The sequence below is a fragment of the Cherax quadricarinatus genome, chromosome 76, assembly GCF_038502225.1.
Source record: "Cherax quadricarinatus isolate ZL_2023a chromosome 76, ASM3850222v1, whole genome shotgun sequence".
Classification (NCBI taxonomy): Eukaryota; Metazoa; Arthropoda; class Malacostraca; order Decapoda; family Parastacidae; genus Cherax; species Cherax quadricarinatus.
In genome coordinates, this window is record NC_091367.1 from 4,381,757 (window position 1) to 4,408,204 (window position 26,448).

A 26,448-nucleotide genomic window follows, 5' to 3' on the forward strand; every position below is an offset into this window, starting at 1 on the left:
CAAACTCCTCATCTTCCACTGTTCCTCTTTGTATTGGACTGAAGAAGCCACTGGCTGGAGAGACGTTTCCTCAGGTATTACCGCACCTTGAACCTCCTTCAACAGGTATTACCGCACTCTTCCTGGTGGTGGAAAACGGTAACCGCGACTGTGTGGAGATGATTCTCAACAAGAAAGCTGATCCCAACACCTTCACTGAGAACGGTGAGTCAAGCAGTAGTAGCGAGCCTAGTCCTTCGTGGAATGAGCCTAGTCCCTCGTAGAGTGAGTCTAGTCCCTCGTAGAGTGAGTCTAGTCCCTCGTAGAGTGAGTCTAGTCCCTCGTGGAGTGAGCCTAGTCCCTCGTGGAGTGAACCTAGTCCCTCGTGGAGTGAGCCTAGTCCCTCGTAGAGTGAGCCTAGTCCCTCGTGGAGTGAACCTAGTCCCTCGTGGAGTGAGCCTAGTCCCTCGTGGAGTGAGCCTAGTCCCTCGTAGAATGAGCCTAGTCCCTCGTAGAGTGAGCCTAGTCCCTCGTGGAGTGAGCCTAGTCCCTCGTGGAGTGAACCTAGTCCCTCGTGGAGTGAGCCTAGTCCCTCGTGGAGTGAGCCTAGTCCCTCGTGGAGTGAGCCTAGTCCCTCGTAGAGTGAGCCTAGTCCCTCGTGGAATGAGCCTAGTCTCTCGTAGAGTGAGTCTAGTCCCTCGTGGAGTGAGCCTAGTCCCTCGTGGAGTGAGCCTAGTCCCTCGTAGAGTGAGCCTAGTCCCTCGTGGAGTGAGCCTAGTCCCTCGTGGAGTGAACCTAGTCCCTCGTGGAGTGAGCCTAGTCCCTCGTGGAGTGAGCCTAGTCCCTCGTAGAGTGAGCCTAGTCCCTCGTGGAATGAGCCTAGTCTCTTGTAGAGTGAGTCTAGTCCCTCGTGGAGTGAGCCTAGTCCCTCGTAGTGAGCCTAGTCCCTCGTAGAGTGAGTCTAGTCCCTCGTGGAGTGAGCCTAGTCCCTCGTGGAGTAAGCCTAGTCCCTCGTGGAGTGAGCCAAGTCCCTCGTAGAGTGAGCCTAGTCCCTCGTAGAGTGAGCCTAGTCCCTCGTAGAGTGAGCCTAGTCCCTCGTAGAGTGAGCCTAGTCCCTCGTAGAGTGAGCCTAGTCCCTCGTAGAGTGAGCCTAGTCCCTCGTGGAGTGAGCCTAGTCCCTCGTAGAGTGAGCCTAGTCCCTCGTAGAGTGAGCCTAGTCCCTCGTAGAGTGAGCCTAGTCCCTCGTAGAGTGAGCCTAGTCCCTCGTAGAGTGAGCCTAGTCCCTCGTGGAGTGAGCCTAGTCCCTCGTAGAGTGAGCCTAGTCCCTCGTGGAGTGAGCCTAGTCCCTCGTAGAGTGAGTCTAGTCCCTCGTAGAGTGGGTCTAGTCCCTCGTAGAGTGAGCCTAGTCCCTCGTAGAGTGAGCCTAGTCCCTCGTGGAGTGAGCCTAGTCCCTCGTAGAGTGAGCCTAGTCCCTCGTAGAGTGAGCCTAGTCCCTCGTAGAGTGAGCCTAGTCCCTCGTGGAGTGAGCCTAGTCCCTCGTAGAGTGAGCCTAGTCCCTCGTAGAGTGAGCCTAGTCCCTCGTAGAGTGAGCCTAGTCCCTCGTGGAGTGAGCCTAGTCCCTCGTAGAGTGAGCCTAGTCCCTCGTAGAGTGGGTCTAGTCCCTCGTAGAGTGAGCCTAGTCCCTCGTGGAGTGAGTCTAGTTCTTCAAGAAGTGAGTCTAGTTCTTCAAGAAGTAAGCTTAGTTCTTCAAGAAGTGACCTTAGTTCTTCAAGAAGTGAGCTTAGTTCTTCAAGAAGTGAGCTTAGTTCTTCAAGAAGTGAGCTTAGTTCTTCAAGAAGTGAGCTTAGTTCTTCAAGAAGTGAGCTTAGTTCAAGAAGTGAGCTTAGTTCTTCAAGAAGTGAGCTTAGTTCTTCAAGAAGTGAGCTTAGTTTTTCAAGAATAATCCTAGTTTCTCAAACGAGTGTTGTTCCTCCAGAAATAAGAGGGGATAGTTGGAACCAGAGGGCCAGCGTGTGGTACATTAACTTTCTCGAAGTTGTTTATGTGTTGAGCTGCAGCTCTTGGTCTCAACTCTGCCGACTTTCACTCCTGTTCATCTCAGTGGATGGTTTACCTGTCACACAGGATACATGTGTCTTATCTTCACAGGCTACACTCCACTCCTGATGGCCACCTGGAATCGTTCTCCCGAGATCGTGAAGCTTCTCTTGGACCACAAGGCTGACCCGAACGGCAGTACACCCGACTCTCGTGAGTTGAACCATACTATAGTCTACCAGTCAATCTCTCACTCCTGAAAGGTATCTAATCTAGTCCAGGAACTCTGATCAATCCTTGATTATCTATACAATTAACACCAGTGTCAGGAGACGCCTGTTCCGTCTCCTGACCAATATCATAACCACAGCAAAACGCTAATGAAAACTCCTGGACCAAATACCTTTCAAGATTAAGGGACTGATCACCTCATTGTCTTCTACCTTCAGTTTATAACCTGTTTTGAACTGATGAAGGCACTGGTTGGCGAAACGTCGTCGCAATAAAGATACCCTCGTTGTAATGATGGTTCTAAGTTCATAATGTGAATCACCACTTTCAGATTACTCACCGCTGTATCTGGCGTCTAAGATGGGCAACTCTGTCATAGTGCAGTCACTTCTAGCTGCACAAGCTAACGTCAATATTCAGACTTCTTGGGGTAAGACTCTACTGGTAACTTTTTTTTATTTTTTTGCACAGGGTTTGACAAGGTTAAGGATCCCTAGCTTTATTGACAAGCTATTTACAGGTTGAGGATTCCTAACTTCTTGGGGTAAGACTCTACTGGTAACTTCTTGGGGTAAGATTCTATTCGTAATTTCTTTGGGGGTAAGATTCTACTGGTAACTTCTTGGGGTAAGACTCTACTGGTAACTTATTTGAGTGTAAGACTCTACTGGTAACTTCTATGAGTGTAAGACTCTCCTGGTAACTTCTATGAGTGTAAGATTATTGGTAACTTCTATGAGTGTAAGATTCTATTGGTAACTTCTATGAGTGTAAGATTCTATTGGTAACTCCTCTGAGTGTAAGACTCTACTGGTAACTTCAGTGTAGGGTGGTGTACATAGTACTGCGAGCGTATTTTTTCCCAAGGTTCGTAGTTTCGAGTCTCCTTCGGCATGAGATTATATTGTTTTATTTATATAATTATGACTACTTTCAGGAGTAACGCCGCTACATTCTGCAACATACTGGGGTCACTACGACATAGTCAACATACTGCTGAAGAATGGCGCTGACCCCAACATACAGGAGAAAGACGGTCGGTAATACTTTATTTTTTTTATTTTTGTTTTTCTTATTTGCTGTAGCCGTTGAAGCGCTAAACCCGTGAGAATCATTCATTGTGTTTTACTGTTGAAAAAAAAAAAAGGTTAATGTATCTTTGACGAATGGGGTAAATGTGTTGTGAATTATCTCCCTCTTGTCTCCTGTCTGCTTCTCATGCCTTTAATCTTGTTTCCTAAAATTTCTGTTTTATGAAAGTTCTATTCACGTGCTGTATTAATTCCTCCTATTAAGTCATCTGTTGGATGTCCAAGCCCTTAGCACTCAATGCCTCTTGTGTACAGTCCATTTATGGAATGTACACATTTACTCCAGGCTGAGGGACTGATTACCTCGTTAACTTCCACTGTTCTTCTCTGTACTGGACTGAAGAAGGCACTGACTGGCGAAACGTTTCCTCAGTGAAGATTTCAAAATGCTGCACAAGTCCCTCATTCTTCGGAAATTTAGTACCCGAGTGGCTGAGTGCGATACACTGTGTCTCTTTCAAATGACGATGTTATTGTAATCAAGAGGGAAGCGCTAAACCAGTAGGATTTCAAATAAGGATGATACACGACCGTTGGAGGGGTTCGAGTCACCGCCTCACCCACAGCCGTCCAGAGAGAAGGACCTTGTCGGTTTAGCGCTTAGTTATGATGATGATAATGATAATAATAATAATAATAATAATGCCCGGAGAAAATGCCAGCTACCTCTGCGATATTCTAACCCTGTGTGCCCGTACTCACCTAGTTGTGGTTGCAGGGGTCGATTCATAGCTCCTGGCCCCGCCTCTTCATTGGTCGCTACTGGGTCACTCTCCCAGCACCATGAGCTTTATCATACTTCTGCTTAAAGCTATGAATGGATCCTGCCTCCACTACATCGCTTCCCAAACTGTTCCTGACTACTCTGTGGCTGAAGAAATACTTCCTAACATCTCTGTGATTCATCTGTGTCTTCAACTTCCAACTGTGACCCCTTGTTACTGTGTCCAATCTCTGGAACATTCTGTCTCTGTCCACCTTGTCAATTCCTCTCAGTATTTTATGTCGTTATCATGTCCCCCCTATCTCTCCTGTCCTCCAGTGTCGTCAGGTCGATTTCCCTTAACCTCTCCTAGTAGGACATACCCCTGAGCTCTGGGACTAGTCTTGTTGCAAACCTTTGCACTTTCTCTAGTTTCTTTACGTGCTTGGCTAGGTGTGGGTTCCAAACTGGTGCCGCATACTCCAATATGGGCCTAACGTACACGGTGTACAGGGTCCTGAATGATTCCTTATTAAGATGTCGGAATGCTGTTCTGAGGTTTGCTAGGCGCCCATATGCTGCAGCAGTTATTTGGTTGATGTGCGCTTCAGGAGATGTGCCTGGTGTTATACTCACCCCAAGATCTTTTTCCTTGAGTGAGGTTTGTAGTCTCTGGCCCCCCTACACTGTACTCCGTCTGCGGTCTTCTTTACCCTTCCCCAATCTTCATGACTTTGCACTTGGTGGGGTTGAGCTCCAGGAGTCAATTGCTGGACCAGGCCTGCAACCTGTCCAGATCCCTTTGTAGTTCTGCCTGGTCCTCGTCCGATTGAATTCGTTTCATCAACTTCACATCATCTGCAAACAGGAACATTTCAGGGTCTATTCCTTCCGTCATGTTCACAAATACCAGAAACAGCACCGGTCCTAGTACAGACCCCTGTGGAACCCCATTCGTCACAGGCGCCCACTCTGACACCTCGCTGCGTACCATGACTCGCTGCTGTCTTCCTGACAGGTATTCCCTGATCCATTGTAGTGCCTTCCCTGTTATCCCTGCCTGGTACTCCAGTTTTTGCACTAGTCTCTTGTGTGGAACTGTGTCAAATGTCTTCTTACAGTCCAAGAATATGCAATCTACCCACCCCTCTCTCTCTTGTCTTACTGCTGTCACCCTGTCAAAGAACTCCAGTAGGTTTGTGACACAGGATTTCCCGTCCCTGAAGCCATGTTGGCTGTTGTTGATAAGCTTTCTTTCTAGATGTTCCACCACTCTTCTGATAATGTATTCCATGACTTTGCGTACTATACATCAGTGACACTGGTCTATAGTTTAGTGCTTCATGTCTGTCTCCTTTTTTAAAAATTGGGACTACATTAGCTGTCTTCCATACCTCAGGTAATCTCCATGTTTCGATAGATGTATTGAATATTGTTATTAGGAGTACACATAGCACCTCTGCTCCCTCTCTCAGGACCCATGGAGAGATGTTATTCTACCCCATTGCCTTTGAGGTGTCTAGCTCGCTCAGCAGCCTCTTCACTTCTTCCTCGGTTATATGTATTGTGTCCAACACTTGGTGGTGCACCCCACCTCTCCGTCTTTCTGGAATCCCTTCTGTCTCCTCTGTGAACACTTCCATGAGTCTCATGTTGAGTTCCTCACATACTTCTCGGTCGTTTATTATCTCTCCTCCTTCCTTCCTTAGCCTGATTACCTGGTTCTTGACTGATGTTTTTCTCCTGATGTGGCTGTACAACAGCTTCGGGTCAGATTTGGCTTTCGCTGCTATGTCATTTTCATATTGTTGTTGGTATGTGTATGTGTGTGTGTGTGTGTGTGTGTGTGTGTCCCAATTAATATTTGCACTAATAACTCATTACAGTTGTGACCGGGTGTGGACGTGTGAATGGCTCATTACTTTGTAATTTGTTCATGATTGTGACCATGTATAGAAGTATGGATGATCCATTACCTTTGTAACTTGGTCATCACTGTGACCAGATCTGGAGTTCATTACCTATGTAATTTGTTCAGCTATCAAAACTTCGGGGCCCTGTCCCTGGACCTATAGTGTACCACTGTAATCTCTTGACTACCGCCCACACCATGGGTATGGGGTGCATAACAAAGATGAGGGTTAGAGGAACACTACTGAATTAATACAACTAAAACAAACACTGTAATTACTGCTATATTAGTTGCACCTCAGAGTCCAGTGGGACTTTAGTAACAGTGGTGGGGTATAACTGTCCTTCCATGCCCACCAGCTCACCTTCCATGCCCACCAGCTCACCTTCCATGCCCACCAGCTCACTTTCCATGCCCACCAGCTCACCTTCCATGCCCACCAGCCCACCTTCCATGCCCACCAGCTCACCTTCCATGCCCACCAGCTCACTTTCCATGCCCACCAGCTCACCTTCCATGCCCACCAGCTCACTTTCCATGCCCACCAGCTCACCTTCCATGCCCACCAGCTCACCTTCCATGCCCACCAGCTCACTTTCCATGCCCACCAGCTCACCTTCCATGCCCACCAGCCCACCTTCCATGCCCACCAGCCCACCTTCCATGCCCACCAGCCCACCTTTTATGCCCACCAGCTCACCTTCCATACCCATCACCTCACCTTCCATGCCCACCAGCTCATCTTCCATACCCACCACCTCACCTTCCATGCCCACCAGCTCATCTTCCCTCATTCATACAATCTGGACCTTAAAATTTGGAACATATAGTTCCAGAATTATTATAAAAATTAAACCAGTCACGCTGGTAAATTAGGTTGTGGACTGTACAACTTAGTTACTGACTTGACATTATGAAAAAATTGTTGATCAACGATTTGTTATAATCAAAAAGAAGAGCTAAACCTACAAGGGTCCACGATTTATTACATTTATTCATAAGAGAGAATATTAAGTGTGCATAAATGTATACTTACCAAATTACTATCTGGGTTGCCATAACGCCTCCTTAGCAGGCAGATATACTGTATATTGGCCAATATTTTACCTAACTGATGAGTTGATACCACATTCCAGGGGGCGGGATTGTTGATGCAGACGAACAAATGTCCGAACACCGCGTCCAGTATTACCTTCTTCATCAGCTCCATTCTACCTGAATTACTATAGTTCTGAACACTTCCACATACCTATGACATTCACTCATTTCACAGTCCCCAGTTACTGCCGATACACTCTTCGTCGGCGATGATTACACCCGATTAAATTCGATACCTCTCTCCACTTCATAGGTTACTATTGCGCCATTTTACGTTGCTCTCACCGGTCTGTTGGTTCTCTTGAGACTTCAAACTTTTTCCAAGTCACACCAACACTAAATATTATGAACACAATTATTCAATTTTTACACACTAAACTTCTCGAAAATTATAAAAATATCCACACCTTTGCTACTATCATTTCTTTTTCCAGATTATACGGTTCTCCATAAGGCGGTCTACTACAATTTTCCAGATATCGTAGATACCTTAATCAGTGCTGGTGCCAACGTTAATCTCCAAAATATGAACGGTATTTCTTTTTTTTTCGTATGATCCCCTCAAGGGAGGTACCTTGACGCTGGTGAGGGGTTCTTGATCTAGGGAATTGGATTTGTGCTCCAGTTCCCTGAATTAAGCTACCTTCCACATCCCTCTACAGGCGCTGTATAATCCCTACGGGTTTAGCGCTCTGCATGATTATAATTTTTGCATTGGTCATACAGCCTCTGATAAGGGAAGGCATCTCCAATTTAGTCCACTGGTCCTACTATGGTTAGCACACTGGTCCTACCATGGTTAGCACACTGGTCCTACCATGGTTAGTGCACTGGTCCTACCATGGTTAGCACACTGGTCCTACCATGGTTAGCACACTGGTCCTACCATGGTTAGCACACTGGTCCTACCATGGTTAGCACACTGGTCCTACCATGGTTAGCACACTGGTCCTACCATGGTTAGCACACTGGTCCTACCATGGTTAGCACACTGGTCCTGCCATGGTTAGCGCACTGATCCTACCATGGTTAGTGCACTGGTCCTGCCATGGTTAGCACACTGATCCTATCATGGTTAATGCACTGGTCCTACATGGTTAGCGCACTGATCCTACCATGGTTAATGCACTGGTCCTACCATGGTTAGTGCACTGGCCCTACCATGGTTAGCGCACTGGTCCTACCATGGTTAGCACACTGGTCCTATCATGGTTAGGGCACTAGTCCTGCCATGGTTAGCACACTGGTCCTACAATTAGCACACTGGTCCTACCATGGTTAGCACACTGGTTCTACCATGGTAGGACCATGGTTAGTGCACTGGTCCTACCATGGTTAGCACACTGGTCCTATCATGGTTAGTGCACTAGTCCTGCCATGGTTAGCACACTGGTCCTACAATTAGCACACTGGTCCTACCATGGTTAGCACACTGGTTCTACCATGGTTAGCACACTGGTCCTACCATGGTTAGCACACTGGTCCTACCATGGTTAGCACACTGGTCCTACAATTAGCACACTGGTCCTACCATGGTTAGCACACTGGTTCTACCATGGTTAGCACACTGGTTCTACCATGGTTAGCACACTGGTCCTACTTTGGTTAGCACACTGGTCCTACCATAGTTAGTGCACTGGTCCTGCCATGGTTAGCACACTGGTCCTACCATGGTTAGCACACTGGTCCTACCATGGTTAGCACACTGGTTCTACCATGGTTAGCACACTGGTCCTACCATGGTTAGTGCACTGGTCCTGCCATGGTTAGTGCACTGGTCCTACCATGGTTAGTGCACTGGTCCTACCATGGTTAGCACACTGGTCCTACCATGGGTAGCACACTGGTCCTACCATGGATAGCACACTGGTCCTACCATGGTTAGCACACTGGTCCAACCATGGTTAGCACACTGGTCCTACCATGGTTAGCACACTGGTCCTACCATGGTTAGCACACTGGTCCTACCATGGTTAGCACACTGGTCCTACAATTAGCACATAGGTCCTACCATGGTTAGCACACTGGTTCTACCATGGTTAGCACACTGGCCCTACTATGGTTAGCACACTGGTCCTACCATGGTTAGTGCACTGGTCCTGCCATGGTTAGCACACTGGTCCTACCATGGTTAGCACACTGGTCCTACCATGGTTAGCACACTGGTTCTACCATGGTTAGTGCACTGGTCCTGCCATCGTTAGTGCACTGGTCCTGCCATCGTTAGTGCACTGGTCCTACCATGGTTAGTGCACTGGTCCTACCATGGGTAGCACACTGGTCCTACCATGGGTAGCACACTGGTCCTACCATGGGTAGCACACTGGTCCTACCATGGTTAGCACACTGGTCCCACCATGGTTAGCACACTGGTCCTACCATGGTTAGCACACTGGTCCTACCATGGTTAGCACACTGGTCCTACCATGGTTAGCACACTGGTCCTACCATGGTTAGTGCACTGGTCCTGCCATGGTTAGCGCAATGATCCTATCATGGTTAATGCACTGGTCCTACATGGTTAGCGCACTGATCCTACCATGGTTAATGCACTGGTCCTACCATGGTTAGTGCACTGGTCCTACCATGGTTAGCACACTGGTCCTATCATGGTTAGTGCACTACTCCTGCCATGGTTAGCACACTGGTCCTACCATGGTTAGCACACTGGTCCTACCATGATTAGCACACTGGTCCTACCATGGTTAGCACACTGGTTCTACCATGGTTAGCACACTGGTCCTACCATGGTTAGCACACTGGTCCTACTATAGTTAGCACACTGGTCCTACCATGGTTAGCACACTGGTCCTACCATGGTTAGCACACTGATCCTACTATGGTTAGCACACTGGTCCTACCATGGTTAGCACACTGGTCCTGCCATTGTTAGCGCACTGATCCTACCATGGTTAGCGCACTGGTCCTACCATGGTTAGCGCACTGGTCCTACCATGGTTAGCACACTGATCCTACCATGGTTAGCACACTGGTCCTACCATGGTTAGTGCACTGGTCCTGCCATGGTTAGCGCACTGATCCTATCATGGTTAATGCACTGGTCCTACATGGTTAGCGCACTGATCCTACCATGGTTAATGCACTGGTCTTACCATGGTTAGCGCACTGGTCCTACCATGGTTAGCACACTGGTCCTATCATGGTTAGCACACTGATCCTATCATGGTTAATGCACTGGTCCTACATGGTTAGCGCACTGATCCTACCATGGTTAATGCACTGGTCTTACCATGGTTAGCGCACTGGTCCTACCATGGTTAGCACACTGGTTCTACCATGGTTAGCACACTGGTCCTATGGTTAGCACACTGGTCCTACCATGGTTAGCACACTGATCCTACCATGGTTAGCACACTGGTCCCACCATGGTTAGCACACTGGTCCTACCATGGTTAGCACACTGGTCCTACAATTAGCACACTGGTCCTACCATGGTTAGCACACTGGTTCTACCATGGTTAGCACACTGGTCCTATGGTTAGCACACTGGTCCTACCATGGTTAGTGCACTGGTCCTGCCATGGTTAGCACACTGGTCCTACCATGGTTAGTGCACTGGTCCTACCATGGTTAGCACACTGGTTCTACCATGGTTAGCACACTGGTCCTACCATGGTTAGCACACTGGTCCTACCATGGTTAGTGCACTGGTCCTACCATGGTTAGCACACTGGTCCTACTATGGTTAGCACACTGGTCCTACCATGGTTAGCACACTGGTCCTACCATGGTTAGCACACTGGTCCTACCATGGTTAGCACACTGGTCCTACCATGGTTAGTGCACTGGTCCTGCCATGGTTAGCGCACTGATCCTATCATGGTTAATGCACTGGTCCTACATGGTTAGCGCACTGATCCTACCATGGTTAATGCACTGGTCTTACCATGGTTAGCGCACTGGTCCTACCATGGTTAGCACACTGGTTCCACCATGGTTAGCACACTGGTCCTACCATGGTTAGCACACTGGTCCTACCATGGGTAGCACACTGGTCCTACCATGGTTAGCACACTGGTCCTACCATGATTAGCACACTGGTCCTACCATGGGTAGCACACTGGTCCTACCGTGGTTAGCACACTGGTCCTACCGTGGTTAGCACACTGGTCCTACCATGATTAGCACACTGGTCCTACCATGGTTAGCACACTGGTTCTACCATGGTTAGCACACTGGTCCTACCATGGTTAGCACACTGGTCCTACCATGGTTAGCACACTTGTCCTACCATGGTTAGCACACTGGTCCTACCATGGTTAGCACACTGGTTCTACCATGGTTAGCACACTGGTTCTACCATGGTTAGCACACTGGTCCTACCATGGTTAGCACACTGGTTCTACCATGGTTAGCACACTGGTCCTACCATGGTTAGCACACTGGTTCTACCATGGTTAGCACACTGGTTCTACCATGGTTAGCACACTGGTTCTACCATGGTTAGCACACTGGTTCTACCATGGTTAGCACACTGGTCCTACCATGGTTAGCACACTGGTCCTACCATGGCTAGCACACTGGTCCTACCATGGGTAGCACACTGGTCCTACCATGGTTAGCACACTTGTCCTACCATGGTTAGCACACTTGTCCTACCATGGTTAGCACACTTGTCCTACCATGGTTAGTACACTTGTCCTACCATGGTTAGCACACTTGTCCTACCATGGTTAGCACACTTGTCCTACCATGGTTAGCACACTTGTCCTACCATGGTTAGCACACTTGTCCTACCATGGTTAGCACACTGGTCCTACCATGGTTAGCACACTGGTTCTACCATGGCTAGCACACTGGTCCTACCATGGTTAGTGCACTGGTTCTACCATGGCTAGCACACTGGTCCTACCATGGTTAGCACACTTGTCCTACCATGGTTAGCACACTGGTTCTACCATGGCTAGCACACTGGTCCTACCATGGTTAGCACACTTGTCCTACCATGGCTAGCACACTGGTTCTACCATGGTTAGCACACTTGTCCTACCATGGTTAGCACACTGGTTCTACCATGGTTAGCACACTGGTCCTACCATGGTTAGTACACTGGTTCTACCATGGTTAGCACACTTGTCCTACCATGGTTAGCACACTGGTTCTACCATGGTTAGCACACTGGTTCTACCATGGTTAGCACACTGGTTCTACCATGGTTAGCACACTGGTTCTATCATGGTTAGCACACTGGTTCTACCATGGTTAGCACACTGGTCCTACCATGGTTAGCACACTGGTTCTACCATGGTTAGCACACTGGTCCTACCATGGTTAGCACACTGGTCCTACCATGGTTAGCACACTGTTTCTACCATGGTTAGCACACTGGTTCTACCATGGTTAGCACACTGGTTCTACCATGGTTAGCACACTGGTCCTACCATGGTTAGCACACTGTTTCTACCATGGTTAGCACACTGGTTCTACCATGGTTAGCACACTGGTTCTACCATGGTTAGCACACTGGTCCTACCATGGTTAGCACACTGGTCCTACCATGGTTAGCACACTGGTCCTACCATGGTTAGCACACTGGTCCTACCATGGTTAGCACACTGGTCCTACCATGGTTAGCACACTGGTCCTACCATGGTTAGCACACTGGTCCTACCATGGTTAGCACACTGGTCCTACCATGGTTAGCACACTGGTCCTACCATGGTTAGCACACTTGTTCTACCATGGTTAGCACACTGGTTCTACCATGGCTAGCACACTTGTCCTACCATGGTTAGCACACTGGTCCTACCATGGTTAGCACACTGGTCCTACCATGGTTAGCACACTGGTCCTACCATGGTTAGCACACTTGTTCTACCATGGTTAGCACACTGGTTCTACCATGGCTAGCACACTTGTCCTACCATGGTAAGCACACTGGTCCTACCATGGTTAGCACACTGGTCCTACCATGGTTAGCACACTTGTCCTACCATGGTTAGCACACTGGTCCTACCATGGTTAGCACACTTGTTCTACCATGGTTAGCACACTGGTTCTACCATGGTTAGCACACTTGTTCTACCATGGTTAGCACACTGGTTCTACCATGGTTAGCACACTTGTCCTACCATGGTTAGCACACTGGTCCTACCATGGTTAGCACACTTGTTCTACCATGGTTAGCACACTGGTTCTACCATGGTTAGCACACTTGTTCTACCATGGTTAGCACACTGGTTCTACCATGGTTAGCACACTTGTTCTACCATGGTTAGCACACTGGTTCTACCATGGTTAGCACACTGGTTCTACCATGGCTAGCACACTGGTTCTACCATGGTTAGCACACTTGTTCTACCATGGTTAGCACACTGGTTCTACCATGGTTAGCACACTTGTTCTACCATGGTTAGCACACTGGTTCTACCATGGTTAGCACACTGGTCCTACCATGGTTAGCACACTGGTTAGCACACTACCATGGTTAGCACACTGTTCTACCATGGTTAGCACACTGGTTCTACCATGGTTAGCACACTGGTTCTACCATGGTTAGCACACTGGTTAGCTACCATGGTTAGCACACTGGTTAGCACACTACCATGGTTAGCACACTTGTTCTACCATGGTTAGCACACTGGTCCTACCATGGTTAGCACACTGGTTAGCACACTGGTTCTACCATGGTTAGCACACTGGTTACCATGGTTAGCACACTTGTTCTACCATGGTTAGCACACTGGTTCCATGGCTAGCACACTAGCACACTGGTTACCATGGTTAGCACACTTGTTAGCACACTGGTTCTACCATGGTTAGCACACTGGTTAGCACACTGGTTCTACCATGGTTAGCACACTTGTCCTACCATGGTTAGCACACTGGTTCTACCATGGTTAGCACACTACCATGGTTAGCACACTGGTCCTACCATGGTTAGCACACTGGGTTAGCACACTGGTTCTACCATGGTTAGCACACTACCATGGTTAGCACACTGGTTCTACCATGGTTAGCACACTGGTTCTACCATGGTTAGCACACTTGGTTCTACCATGGTTAGCACACTGGTTCTACCATGGTTAGCACACTTGGTTAGCACTACCATGGTTAGCACACTGGTCCTACCATGGTTAGCACACTGTCCTACCATGGTTAGCACACTTGTTCTACCATGGTTAGCACACTGGTTCTACCATACCATGGTTAGCACACTGGGTTAGCACACTGGTTCTACCATGGTTAGCACACTGGTTCTACCATGGTTAGCACACTACCATGGTTAGCACACTGGTTCTACCATGGTTAGCACACTGGGTTAGCACACTGGTTCTACCATGGTTAGCACACTTGTTCTACCATGGTTAGCACACTGGTTCTACCATGGTTAGCACACTGGTTCTACCATGGTTAGCACACTGGTTCTACCATGGTTAGCACACTTGGTTAGCTACCATGGTTAGCACACTGGTTAGCACACTACCATGGTTAGCACACTGGTTCTACCATGGTTAGCACACTGGTTCTACCATGGTTAGCACACTGGTTCTACCATGGTTAGCACACTGGTTCTACCATGGTTAGCACACTGGGTTAGCACACTACCATGGTTAGCACACTTGTTCTACCATGGTTAGCACACTGGTTCTACCATGGTTAGCACACTGGTCCTACCATGGTTAGCACACTGGTTCTACCATGGTTAGCACACTGGTTCTACCATGGTTAGCACACTGGTCCTACCATGGTTACCATGGTTAGCACACTGGTTCTACCATGGTTAGCACACTGGTCCTACTACCATGGTTAGCACACTTGTACTACCATGGTTAGCACACTGGTCCTACCATGGTTAGCACACTGGTTCTACCATGGTTAGCACACTTGTCCTACCATGGTTAGCACACTGGTTCTACCATGGTTAGCACACTTGTCCTACCATGGTTAGCACACTGGTTCTACCATGGTTAGCACACTGGTCCTACCATGGTTAGCACACTGGTTCTACCATGGTTAGCACACTTGTCCTACCATGGTTAGCACACTGGTTCTACCATGGTTAGCACACTGGTTCTACCATGGTTAGCACACTGGTTCTACCATGGTTAGCACACTGGTTCTACCATGGTTAGCACACTGGTTCTACCATGGTTAGCACACTGGTTCTACCATGGTTAGCACACTGGTTCTACCATGGTTAGCACACTTGTCCTACCATGGTTAGCACACTGGTTCTACCATGGTTAGCACACTGGTTAGCTACCATGGTTAGCACACTGGTTCTACCATGGTTAGCACACTGGTTCTACCATGGTTAGCACACTGGGTTAGCACACTGGTTCTACCATGGTTAGCACACTGGTCCTACCATGGTTAGCACACTGGTTCTACCATGGTTAGCACACTGGTTAGCACACTGGTTCTACCATGGTTAGCACACTTGTTCTACCATGGTTAGCACACTGGTTCTACCATGGTTAGCACACTGGTCCTACCATGGTTAGCACACTGGTTCTACCATGGTTAGCACACTTGTCCTACCATGGTTAGCACACTGGTTCTACCATGGTTAGCACACTTGTCCTACCATGGTTAGCACACTGGTTCTACCATGGTTAGCACACTGGTTCTACCATGGTTAGCACACTGGTCCTACCATGGCTAGCACACTTGTCCTACCATGGTTAGCACACTGGTTCTACCATGGTTAGCACACTGGTTCTACCATGGTTAGCACACTGGTTCTACCATGGTTAGCACACTGGTTAGCACACTGGTTCTACCATGGTTAGCACACTTGTCCTACCATGGTTAGCACACTGGTTCTACCATGGTTAGCACACTGGTCCTACCATGGTTAGCACACTGGTTCTACCATGGCTAGCACACTTGTCCTACCATGGTTAGCACACTGGTTCTACCATGGCTAGCACACTTGTCCTACCATGGTTAGCACACTGGTTCTACCATGGTTAGCACACTGGTTCTACCATGGTTAGCACACTGGTTCTACCATGGTTAGCACACTGGTCCTACCATGGTTAGCACACTGGTCCTACCATGGTTAGCACACTGGTCCTACCATGGTTAGCACACTGGTCTACCATGGTTAGCACACTGGTTACCAAGGTTAGCACACTGGTCCTACCATGGTTAGCACACTGGTCCTACCATGGTTAGCACACTGGTCCTACCATGGTTAGCACACTGGTCCTACCATGGTTAGCACACTGGTCCTACCATGGTTAGCACACTGGTCCTACCATGGTTAGCACACTGGTCCTACCATGGTTAGCACACTGGTCCTACCATGGTTAGCACACTGGTCCTACCATGGTTAGCACACTGGTCCTACCATGGTTAGCACACTGGTCCTACCATGGTTAGCACACTGGTCCTACCATGGTTAGCACACTGGTCCTACCATGGTTAGCACACTGGTCCTACCATGGTTAGCACACTGGTCCTACCATGGTTAGCACACTGGTCCTACCATGGTTAGCACACTGGTCCTACCATGGTTAGCACACTGGTCCTACCATGGTTAGCACACTGGTCCTACCATGGTTAGCACACTGGTCCTACCATGGTTAGCACACTGGTCCTACCATGGTTAGCACACTGGTCCTACCATGGTTAGCACACTGGTCCTACCATGGTTAGCACACTGGTCCTACCATGGTTAGCACACTGGTCCTACCATGGTTAGCACACTGGTCCTACCATGGTTAGCACACTGGTCCTACCATGGTTAGCACACTGGTCCTACCATGGTTAGCACACTGGTCCTACCATGGTTAGCACACTGGTCCTACCATGGTTAGCACACTGGTCCTACCATGGTTAGCACACTGGTTCTACCATGGTTAGCACACTGGTCCTACCATGGTTAGCACACTGGTCCTACCATGGTTAGCACACTGGTCCTACCATGGTTAGCACACTGGTCCTACCATGGTTAGCACACTGGTCCTACCATGGTTAGCACACTGGTTCTACCATGGTTAGCACACTGGTTCTACCATGGTTAGCACACTGGTTCTACCATGGTTAGCACACTGGTCCTACCATGGTTAGCACACTGGTCCTACCATGGTTAGCACACTGGTTCTACCATGGTTAGCACACTGGTCCTACCATGGTTAGCACACTGGTCCTACCATGGTTAGCACACTGGTCCTACCATGGTTAGCACACTGGTCCTACCATGGTTAGCACACTGGTTCTACCATGGTTAGCACACTGGTTCTACCATGGTTAGCACACTGGTTCTACCATGGTTAGCACACTGGTTCTACCATGGTTAGCACACTGGTCCTACCATGGTTAGCACACTGGTCCTACCATGGTTAGCACACTGGTCCTACCATGGTTAGCACACTGGTCCTACCATGGTTAGCACACTGGTTCTACCATGGTTAGCACACTGGTTCTACCATGGTTAGCACACTGGTTCTACCATGGTTAGCACACTGGTTCTACCATGGTTAGCACACTGGTTCTACCATGGTTAGCACACTGGTCCTACCATGGTTAGCACACTGGTCCTACCATGGTTAGCACACTGGTCCTACCATGGTTAGCACACTGGTTCTACCATGGTTAGCACACTGGTTCTACCATGGTTAGCACACTGGTCCTACCATGGTTAGCACACTGGTCCTACCATGGTTAGCACACTGGTTCTACCATGGTTAGCACACTGGTTCTACCATGGTTAGCACACTGGTCCTACCATGGTTAGCACACTGGTCCTACCATGGTTAGCACACTGGTCCTACCATGGTTAGCACACTGGTTCTACCATGGTTAGCACACTGGTCCTACCATGGTTAGCACACTGGTCCTACCATGGTTAGCACACTTGTCCTACCATGGTTAGCACACTGGTTCTACCATGGTTAGCACACTGGTCCTACCATGGTTAGCACACTGGTCCTACCATGGTTAGCACACTTGTCCAACCATGGTTAGCACACTTGTCCTACCATGGTTAGCAAACTGGTTCTACCATGGTTAGCACACTGGTTCTACCATGGTTAGCACACTTGTCCTACCATGGTTAGCACACTTGTCCTACCATGGTTAGCACACTGGTTCTACCATGGTTAGCACACTGGTTCTACCATGGTTAGCACACTGGTCCTACCATGGTTAGCACACTTGTCCTACCATGGTTAGCACACTGGTTCTACCATGGTTAGCACACTGGTCCTACCATGGTTAGCACACTTGTCCTACCATGGTTAGCACACTGGTCCTACCATGGTTAGCACACTGGTCCTACCATGGTTAGCACACTGGTTCTACCATGGTTAGCACACTGGTTCTACCATGGTTAGCACACTTGTTCTACCATGGTTAGCACACTGGTTCTACCATGGTTAGCACACTGGTTCTACCATGGTTAGCACACTTGTCCTACCATGGTTAGCACACTTGTCCTACCATGGTTAGCACACTGGTTCTACCATGGTTAGCACACTGGTTCTACCATGGTTAGCACACTGGTCCTACCATGGTTAGCACACTTGTCCTACCATGGTTAGCACACTGGTTCTACCATGGTTAGCACACTGGTTCTACCATGGTTAGCACACTTGTCCTACCATGGTTAGCACACTTGTCCTACCATGGTTAGCACACTGGTCCTACCATGGTTAGCACACTTGTCCTACCATGGTTAGCACACTTGTTCTACCATGGTTAGCACACTGGTTCTACCATGGTTAGCACACTGGTTCTACCATGGTTAGCACACTTGTCCTACCATGGTTAGCACACTTGTCCTACCATGGTTAGCACACTGGTTCTACCATGGTTAGCACACTGGTTCTACCATGGTTAGCACACTGGTCCTACCATGGTTAGCACACTGGTCCTACCATGGTTAGCACACTGGTCCTACCATGGTTAGCACACTTGTTCTACCATGGTTAGCACACTGGTTCTACCATGGTTAGCACACTTGTTCTACCATGGTTAGCACACTGGTTCTACCATGGTTAGCACACTGGTTCTACCATGGTTAGCACACTTGTCCTACCATGGTTAGCACACTGGTCCTACCATGGTTAGCACACTGGTTCTACCATGGTTAGCACACTGGTTCTACCATGGTTAGCACACTGGTCCTACCATGGTTAGCACACTGGTCCTACCATGGTTAGCACACTGGTCCTACCATGGTTAGCACACTGGTCCTACCATGGTTAGCACACTGGTCCTACCATGGTTAGCACACTGGTCCTACCATGGTTAGCACACTGGTCCTACCATGGTTAGCACACTGGTCCTACCATGGTTAGCACACTGGTCCTACCATGGTTAGCACACTGGTCCTACCATGGTTAGCACACTGGTCCTACCATGGTTAGCACACTGGTTAGGTTAGCACACTGGTCCTACCATGGTTAGCACACTGGTTCTACCATGGTTAGCACACTGGTCCTACCATGGTTAGCACACTGGTCCTACCATGGTTAGCACACTGGTCCTACCATGGTTAGCACACTGGTCCTACCATGGTTAGCACACTGGTCCTACCATGGTTAGCACACTGGTCCTACCATGGTTAGCACACTGGTCCTACCATGGTTAGCACACTGGTCCTACCATGGTTAGCACACTGGTCCTACCATGGTTAGCACACTGGTCCTACCATGGTTAGCACACTGGTCCTACCATGGTTAGCACACTGGTCCTACCATGGTTAGCACACTGGTCCTACCATGGTTAGCACACTGGTCCTACCATGGTTAGCACACTGGTCCTACCATGGTTAGCACACTGGTCCTACCATGGTTAGCACACTGGTCCTACCATGGTTAGCACACTGGTCCTACCATGGTTAGCACACTGGTCCTACCATGGTTAGCACACTGGTCCTACCATGGTTAGCACACTGGTCCTACCATGGTTAGCACACTGGTCCTACCATGGTTAGCACACTGGTCCTACCATGGTTAGCACACTGGTCCTACCATGGTTAGCACACTGGTCCTACCATGGTTAGCACACTGGTCCTACCATGGTTAGCACACTGGTCCTACCATGGTTAGCACACTGGTCCTACCATGGTTAGCACACTGGTCCTACCATGGTTAGCACACTGGTCCTACCATGGTTAGCACACTGGTCCTACCATGGTTAGCACACTGGTCCTACCATGGTTAGCACACTGGTCCTACCATGGTTAGCACACTGGTTCTACCATGGTTAGCACACTGGTCCTACCATGGTTAGCACACTGGTCCTACCATGGTTAGCACACTGGTCCTACCATGGTTAGCACACTGGTCCTACCATGGTTAGCACACTGGTTCTACCATGGTTAGCACACTGGTCCTACCATGGTTAGCACACTGGTTCTACCATGGTTAGCACACTGGTTCTACCATGGTTAGCACACTGGTTCTACCATGGTTAGCACACTGGTTCTACCATGGTTAGCACACTGGTCCTACCATGGTTAGCACACTTGTCCTACCATGGGTACAATCACTTGTTATGTGAGCTTCCATTCCACACACACTGACTTATACAAATTCAGCATTTCCTTACAAACACGTATACTATAATAATAATAATAATAATAATAATAATATTATATATATATATATATATATATATATATATTATATATATATACAGTGGACCCCCGGTTAACGATATTTTTTCATTCCAGAAGTATGTTCAGGTGCCAGTACTGACCGAATTTATTCCCATAAGAAATATTGTGAAGTAGATTAGTCCATTTCAGACCCCCAAACATACACGTGCAAACGCACTTACATAAATACACTTACATAATTGGTCGCATTGGGAGGTGATCGTTAAGCGGGGGTCCACTGTATATATATATATATATATATATATATATATATATATATATATATATATATATATATATATATATATATATATATATATATACTTGTATGTGGTTATCGTGTCTGTTTTTCCCCCACTCAGCTAAAGAGCAAATGTCTAATATTTTCAATGTTTTTAGTACTTGGCAACCAATAAAAATTGTTGGGGTGCATTATTATAATCATGGGGAGTACTACACCCATAGGTTTATACAGTGCATGTGGGAGGGCTTAATTCAGGGGACTGGAGCACAAATCCAATTCCTTAGATCATGAGCCCCTCACCAGCCTCAAGGAACCTCCCTTGGGGGTGTTGGGTTGCATCTCTGCCCACCATTTTTGAGTAAATGTGAGATTGTCATTTGAAAAGGGTAGAGAGCCTTTTTAATATCCCATTCAGTATTATTATACTAATCAAAAAGAAGCACTAAGCCTACAATGGGGAAGGAAGGGTGCAGGGGTATTGGGCAGCAAGAGGGAGAGGGATTATTATTAGGTCATGGAGTGCAGCAGGGCAGTGTACTCCATTCAGTGATTTTTATATCATTGTATTTCAATTTACAAGCTATGCCCCGCTATAACTCAATGTAAAACTAATTTGGAAACTGGATTTTTAAAAGAAATGCCATTTAGGCAAAAGTTTTGTATTTTACAATGAGAATATTTGGAGTTAAAGTGACCTGGAGTATACCTGGAGTATACCTGCAGCCCGGTCTGTCACCAGGCCTTATGGCGGATCAGTGCCTGATCAAACAGGCTGCTACTGCTGGCCGCACACAACCCGACATACAAACCACAGCCCGGCTGGTCGGGTACTGACCTTAGGTAACATACAGTATTAAATTTAACTTCTAACAATATTTTACAGGTTTTACAGCTCTTATCCTGGCAGCGAGAGAAGGAAATACAATCATTCTTAACAAGCTTCTTGCAGCTGGTGCTAATTTAAATCTTCAGGAAAAGAGTGGTAAGATAAAGTATCTTGTGGTTTGTTCCTGGTGCTGATGACTGAGAGGTTATGACTGATGACTGAGAAGTCATATAGTCTACTTACTCTTTCAGGGATTTCAGATTTCCCCTAGCAAGTGTAGGTTATTTGTTGTGTATGTTATGCAATATTTAATTACCTACGCTATCCATCAGTTGACAGCACTCTTGCCTCACACAATGAGTGTCCATGGTTCAATCCTTGGTATGTTGCCTTACACCTGCTGTCCCTGTTCACCTAGCAGTAAGCTGGTACCTGGGTGTTAGTCAATTGTGTGGATTGCATCCTGGGGAACAAGATGAAGAACCCCAATGGTAATAAGAGACAGTCCTCAATGGGGCACTGACTTTCTTGCATTATCCTGGGTGGCTAACCCTCTGGGTTAAAAATCCCAACAAATCTTATATTTCTCAGGTAAAACAGCTTTACACTGGGCCACGAGGAACCACTGGCTTGATGCAATCAAAGCACTGCTGAAGACCTGTCCTGATGTCACCATCAAAGATAAAAGAGGTAAATTATTATTTTTTTTAAGCATGCTGGCCACCTCCCACAGAGGCAGGGTGATCTGAAAAAGAAACACTTTCACCATCATTCACATTATCAATCTTGCCAGAGGTGTGCAGATAAAACAGTACGTCACTAAACAACAAATCTCCCAAACACCTCTTTCGAGTGCAGGCATTATGGTAAACAGGTTTGGTCTAAGGGGAGAATAGCTCCAGTTCCTTGGATCAAGAACCCTTCATCAGCAGGCATGTAGGGAAGTAACCCATTACGTATTATTATAATCACGGGGGAGCACTAAACCCATAGATTTATACAGCGCATGGGAGGGGGGGCATGGAAGGTGTTCATGCTCAATTCAGGGAACTGGATATACCTTTGAAGAGTTTCGAGAGTTAATCTACTCTCTGACCACAGATCCAATTCCCTAGATCAAGAGCCCCTCACCAGCATCAAGGCACCTCCCTTGAGGGGAATAACTCATTATTTCATCATATTTAGTATCACTTCATGTCATTATCTTCATTCCAAGTATAATTTTTATCAGAAGTTTTATTTTGAATCATTTCTACTGTGAATATCATTAATGTTATAAATACATATGTAAAATTCTCTCTCATCACATTGTGTAATAATACAGATAACTAGTTTCACTCTTCTAGTAATTTTTATTAGAATTTTACTGTGAATTAACAGAAAAATCATAGTATAATCTAAGGGTTCTTATACATTCATATACATTTGTTTAATATTCATGTGTGCAAAATACCATAGTCCTTCTAGACCCTAAGTTAGGTTTAAGTTTGCCTAAAATGCTCTGCATAATTAAGGATAGGTAAGCAAGCCACGGTACGGGTGGAGATAGAGCTCGTGGCAAGAGTCATAAAACCCCAGGCCAGTGTGTAAGCCACTGGGCCAGCTGGCTACAATAAGATTCATCCAGCTAAGTATTTTTATACGCAATAGAGAGGTTAGCACGGGTCCCATTGTGACCACCAATCCAAGTTTTTACAGACGAATCTCCCCATCATTCCTCTATATACAAAGATTTTTCTGTGTCCAAGACTTTTTATTTCCATTCATTAACTCTTTTATTGCTAGTTTTATTTCTTTTTATTACAAAGTTTCTTATGTGCATTCATTATACTTGTTATTTTTACTGATATTTCTTCATGTACTTATACTTTTATTCCATTTTTCTCCATTTACCACTATATTATTACATATAACCAAAAGAGGCCCTAAACCTACGAGGGTCATATAACACAACAGGGCAGGGAGTAGTGCAGGATCATAGAAAAGTAAGGGTGGAGAGGATAACAGAGGAGAGTTAGAAAGGACTGTGAGGATTGCTAAAGGAAGGATTATCAAAGTTTGTGTAATAAGTCAGTTGCTGTTAACCACTACCAAATCTACTACTGTTTCATTTTGTATACTCAAAATGCTGTACCACAAATTGGGATTAAACTAAATTTTTCTGTGGTGAGGTCATGCTAGTATAGCCAGGGTATACTGACTATCTCAACTTTCCACAGGAATGACACCACTGGATGTTGCCAAGGCCACAAACAAATCAGAGATCATTAGTCTCATTGAAGGTAAAATAATTTATTTTATCAATTTGAATTTTATTTTTGGGAATAAGTTTCCCCTAAGAATGATTAATGTGAGGTTAGATTTATTGGTGTGAAGGAGGAAAAGCATCTGATAGGTTAAACATTATTGTGATTAGTTTTTCACTATGGTAGAAATTTACCCATGATTTTCACGTAGTTTAGTTACTTAGCTGTTTTAATTTTTAAGGTTTACGTAAGTTATTACAATACAAAGACTCCAACGGAAATAAGTCACCTTGTCTGACTTTTTTGGGTTATCCAGGTGGGTAATTTACACGCATTACTATGTATGATAATTTATGTTGTATTTGTGTGTACCTTATAATGCAATTATCAAAAATGAATTACTGCAGATATAATATGTTGGGAAATGCTATGAAAACAGTTTTTCCACTGAGAAGTATCATAGTGTTGATGGTTGTGGAAGTATGGAACAAAGTTTATTTTGAAGTCTTGTTTCTGTAGCATGGTTTACATACACCTGATTATAATGTAAGCTAGTCATAGTACACTTTTAACATACTCTTACCATAATTTATGTAATGTTGGGCTGCACCTATATAGTAACTTACTTAGGGTAAATTACTTCATTTCCAAGTGTTGTTCTGATAACTGAATGGGCAGTTTCTTGTACTGAAATAACAGAATGGAAGGGAAATTAGTGAAATATCTAGGAATTTGGTCAATTTGAGCAATGAGTCTCAAACTGGATGAAATCACCAATGTGTAATTCCAGGTTTTCTATCAAATTTCATGTTTAGTGTCATTATCTTCACACACACAAAAAATCTCTATCAATTCAAATTTTTTTTAAATCATGATACTGTCAGCACTTAATTTTGGGGGTTATGACAGTGAAAGTATTAACATAAGAAATGTGTTTTTAACAGCATTTCTCTCTTAAAAGGACACAATGCAGCTGGCTGCAAGTAGGACATTTAACTCTCGAAGAAGATTCGTCCTCATCTTCCCATCTTATTTATTGGTGAGTTAGAAATGGTATTCAGTTTAGAATCTTCACTGCATGCCATTATTCTTCACTTTATGACCCCAAGGAATCATAAAGTGATTTAGGAAATTGGAAGCAATCAGGTTTGATCCAAGGAGAGTAGCTCCAATTCCTTGGACCAAAAGCTGTTCACCAGCATCATGGCACCTCCTTTGAAGAGACTGCATATCATAGATTACTAGTCAGTTACCTACTGGTACAGTATATCTTAACCTTCTTGTTTTTTAATTCATTATTTTATCATACAGTACATGTATTATAATCATGGGGAAGTTCTAACCCCATAGTGGTCATATAATACCCAGGTGATGAGAAATATTTAGGTTTCATGACCATTTAGGTCAGAGTGCTTTTTAAAATCCAACTGTCTCCTCTCTTATTATAATCATAACCAAGGGCTAAACCCATAAGGGTCATACAACAATGTCTACGACTATTTAACAAATCAAATCTGATCAGCACCCATTTTCCTACGTGGTGTATAACCCCTGTGGGTCTAGCACTCCCCACGATTATAATAATAACATGACATTAAATATGATTTATTACAACAACTATATTATTTATAGGAAAACACTAAAGCCACAAGAGTTACATAGCATTTCAGGAATGGGAGCTTAATTCAAGGAAGAGGGTAACTCCAGTTCTTAAGATGAAGACATGTACATTCAGGGAGAGAGTGCTAAGCCTGTAGGGGTATACAGTGCAGGGAAGGGCGGTGTGATGAAAGGCACCCAAGACTCAATTCAAGGAACTGGAGCACAGGTCCAATTTCTGAGATTAAGAGTCCCTCACCACTATCACGGAACCTCCATTCAGGGGCTTGTGATAGTCTCTTTTACCAACATCAGGGCACCTCTCTGACTTTTTATTATTATTATTATTATTATTATTATTATCTTTGAAGGGTGCATCAACAATTCCTAACTTTGTTTTTTATTCTTGTGCCCACTCTCTACACTTCCGTCCTCTAATGTCAACACTGTGAATAATGTAGCAATTTGCTAATAGATATGGTGAGAGCAATGGATTTATAATGGAACAAGTTGCACCCCAGTGTACACTTGTTTTGAAAAGAAAGAAATTTTAGTTTTCCATCGAAAGCATGATAATTATATTCACAAGAACATATTAAATGCTCGCTGAAAGAGTGAAATTCTTTCTGACCAGATCTGACTGAAGGTGTAAAAAGTCTGTAATTGGACTTTTCAAGTACTATATAAAAACAAGGGACTGTACACACTAGTAGGTCCTATAGTGCAGCACTACATAAGAACAAGGGAATATACATGCTAGTAGGTCCTATAGTGCATATTGTATAAGGTTTATACAATAAAACTATTTCCCATGGATCTGTAGGGGAAGGAAGGCGGGGTAGGGGTCGTCCTCGAAAAGGTTGGAGGGAGGGGGTAAAGGAGGTGTTGTGGGTGAGGGGTTTGGAC

General features: G+C 46.1%; 1 protein-coding gene across 2 annotated transcripts in view; it reads left to right on the top strand.

Moving 5' to 3' along the window:
• The window catches only part of LOC128703695 (ankyrin repeat domain-containing protein 29-like), a 48,665-nt gene that overhangs the window by 15,422 nt on the left and 6,795 nt on the right, over positions 1-26,448 (top strand). Inside the window, exons 5-13 of one of the 2 annotated variants that reach the window (XM_070101176.1) lie at positions 106-204; positions 2,128-2,229; positions 2,579-2,677; positions 3,185-3,283; positions 7,486-7,584; positions 21,755-21,853; positions 22,289-22,387; positions 23,917-23,979; positions 24,905-24,982. In XM_070101176.1, the coding sequence (XP_069957277.1) occupies positions 106-204; positions 2,128-2,229; positions 2,579-2,677; positions 3,185-3,283; positions 7,486-7,584; positions 21,755-21,853; positions 22,289-22,387; positions 23,917-23,979; positions 24,905-24,930 (785 nt within the window). In that variant the 3' untranslated portion in view covers positions 24,931-24,982. The remainder of the gene's footprint in view (positions 1-105; positions 205-2,127; positions 2,230-2,578; positions 2,678-3,184; positions 3,284-7,485; positions 7,585-21,754; positions 21,854-22,288; positions 22,388-23,916; positions 23,980-24,904; positions 24,983-26,448) is intronic. The other variant, XM_070101177.1, reaches the window with a different exon arrangement.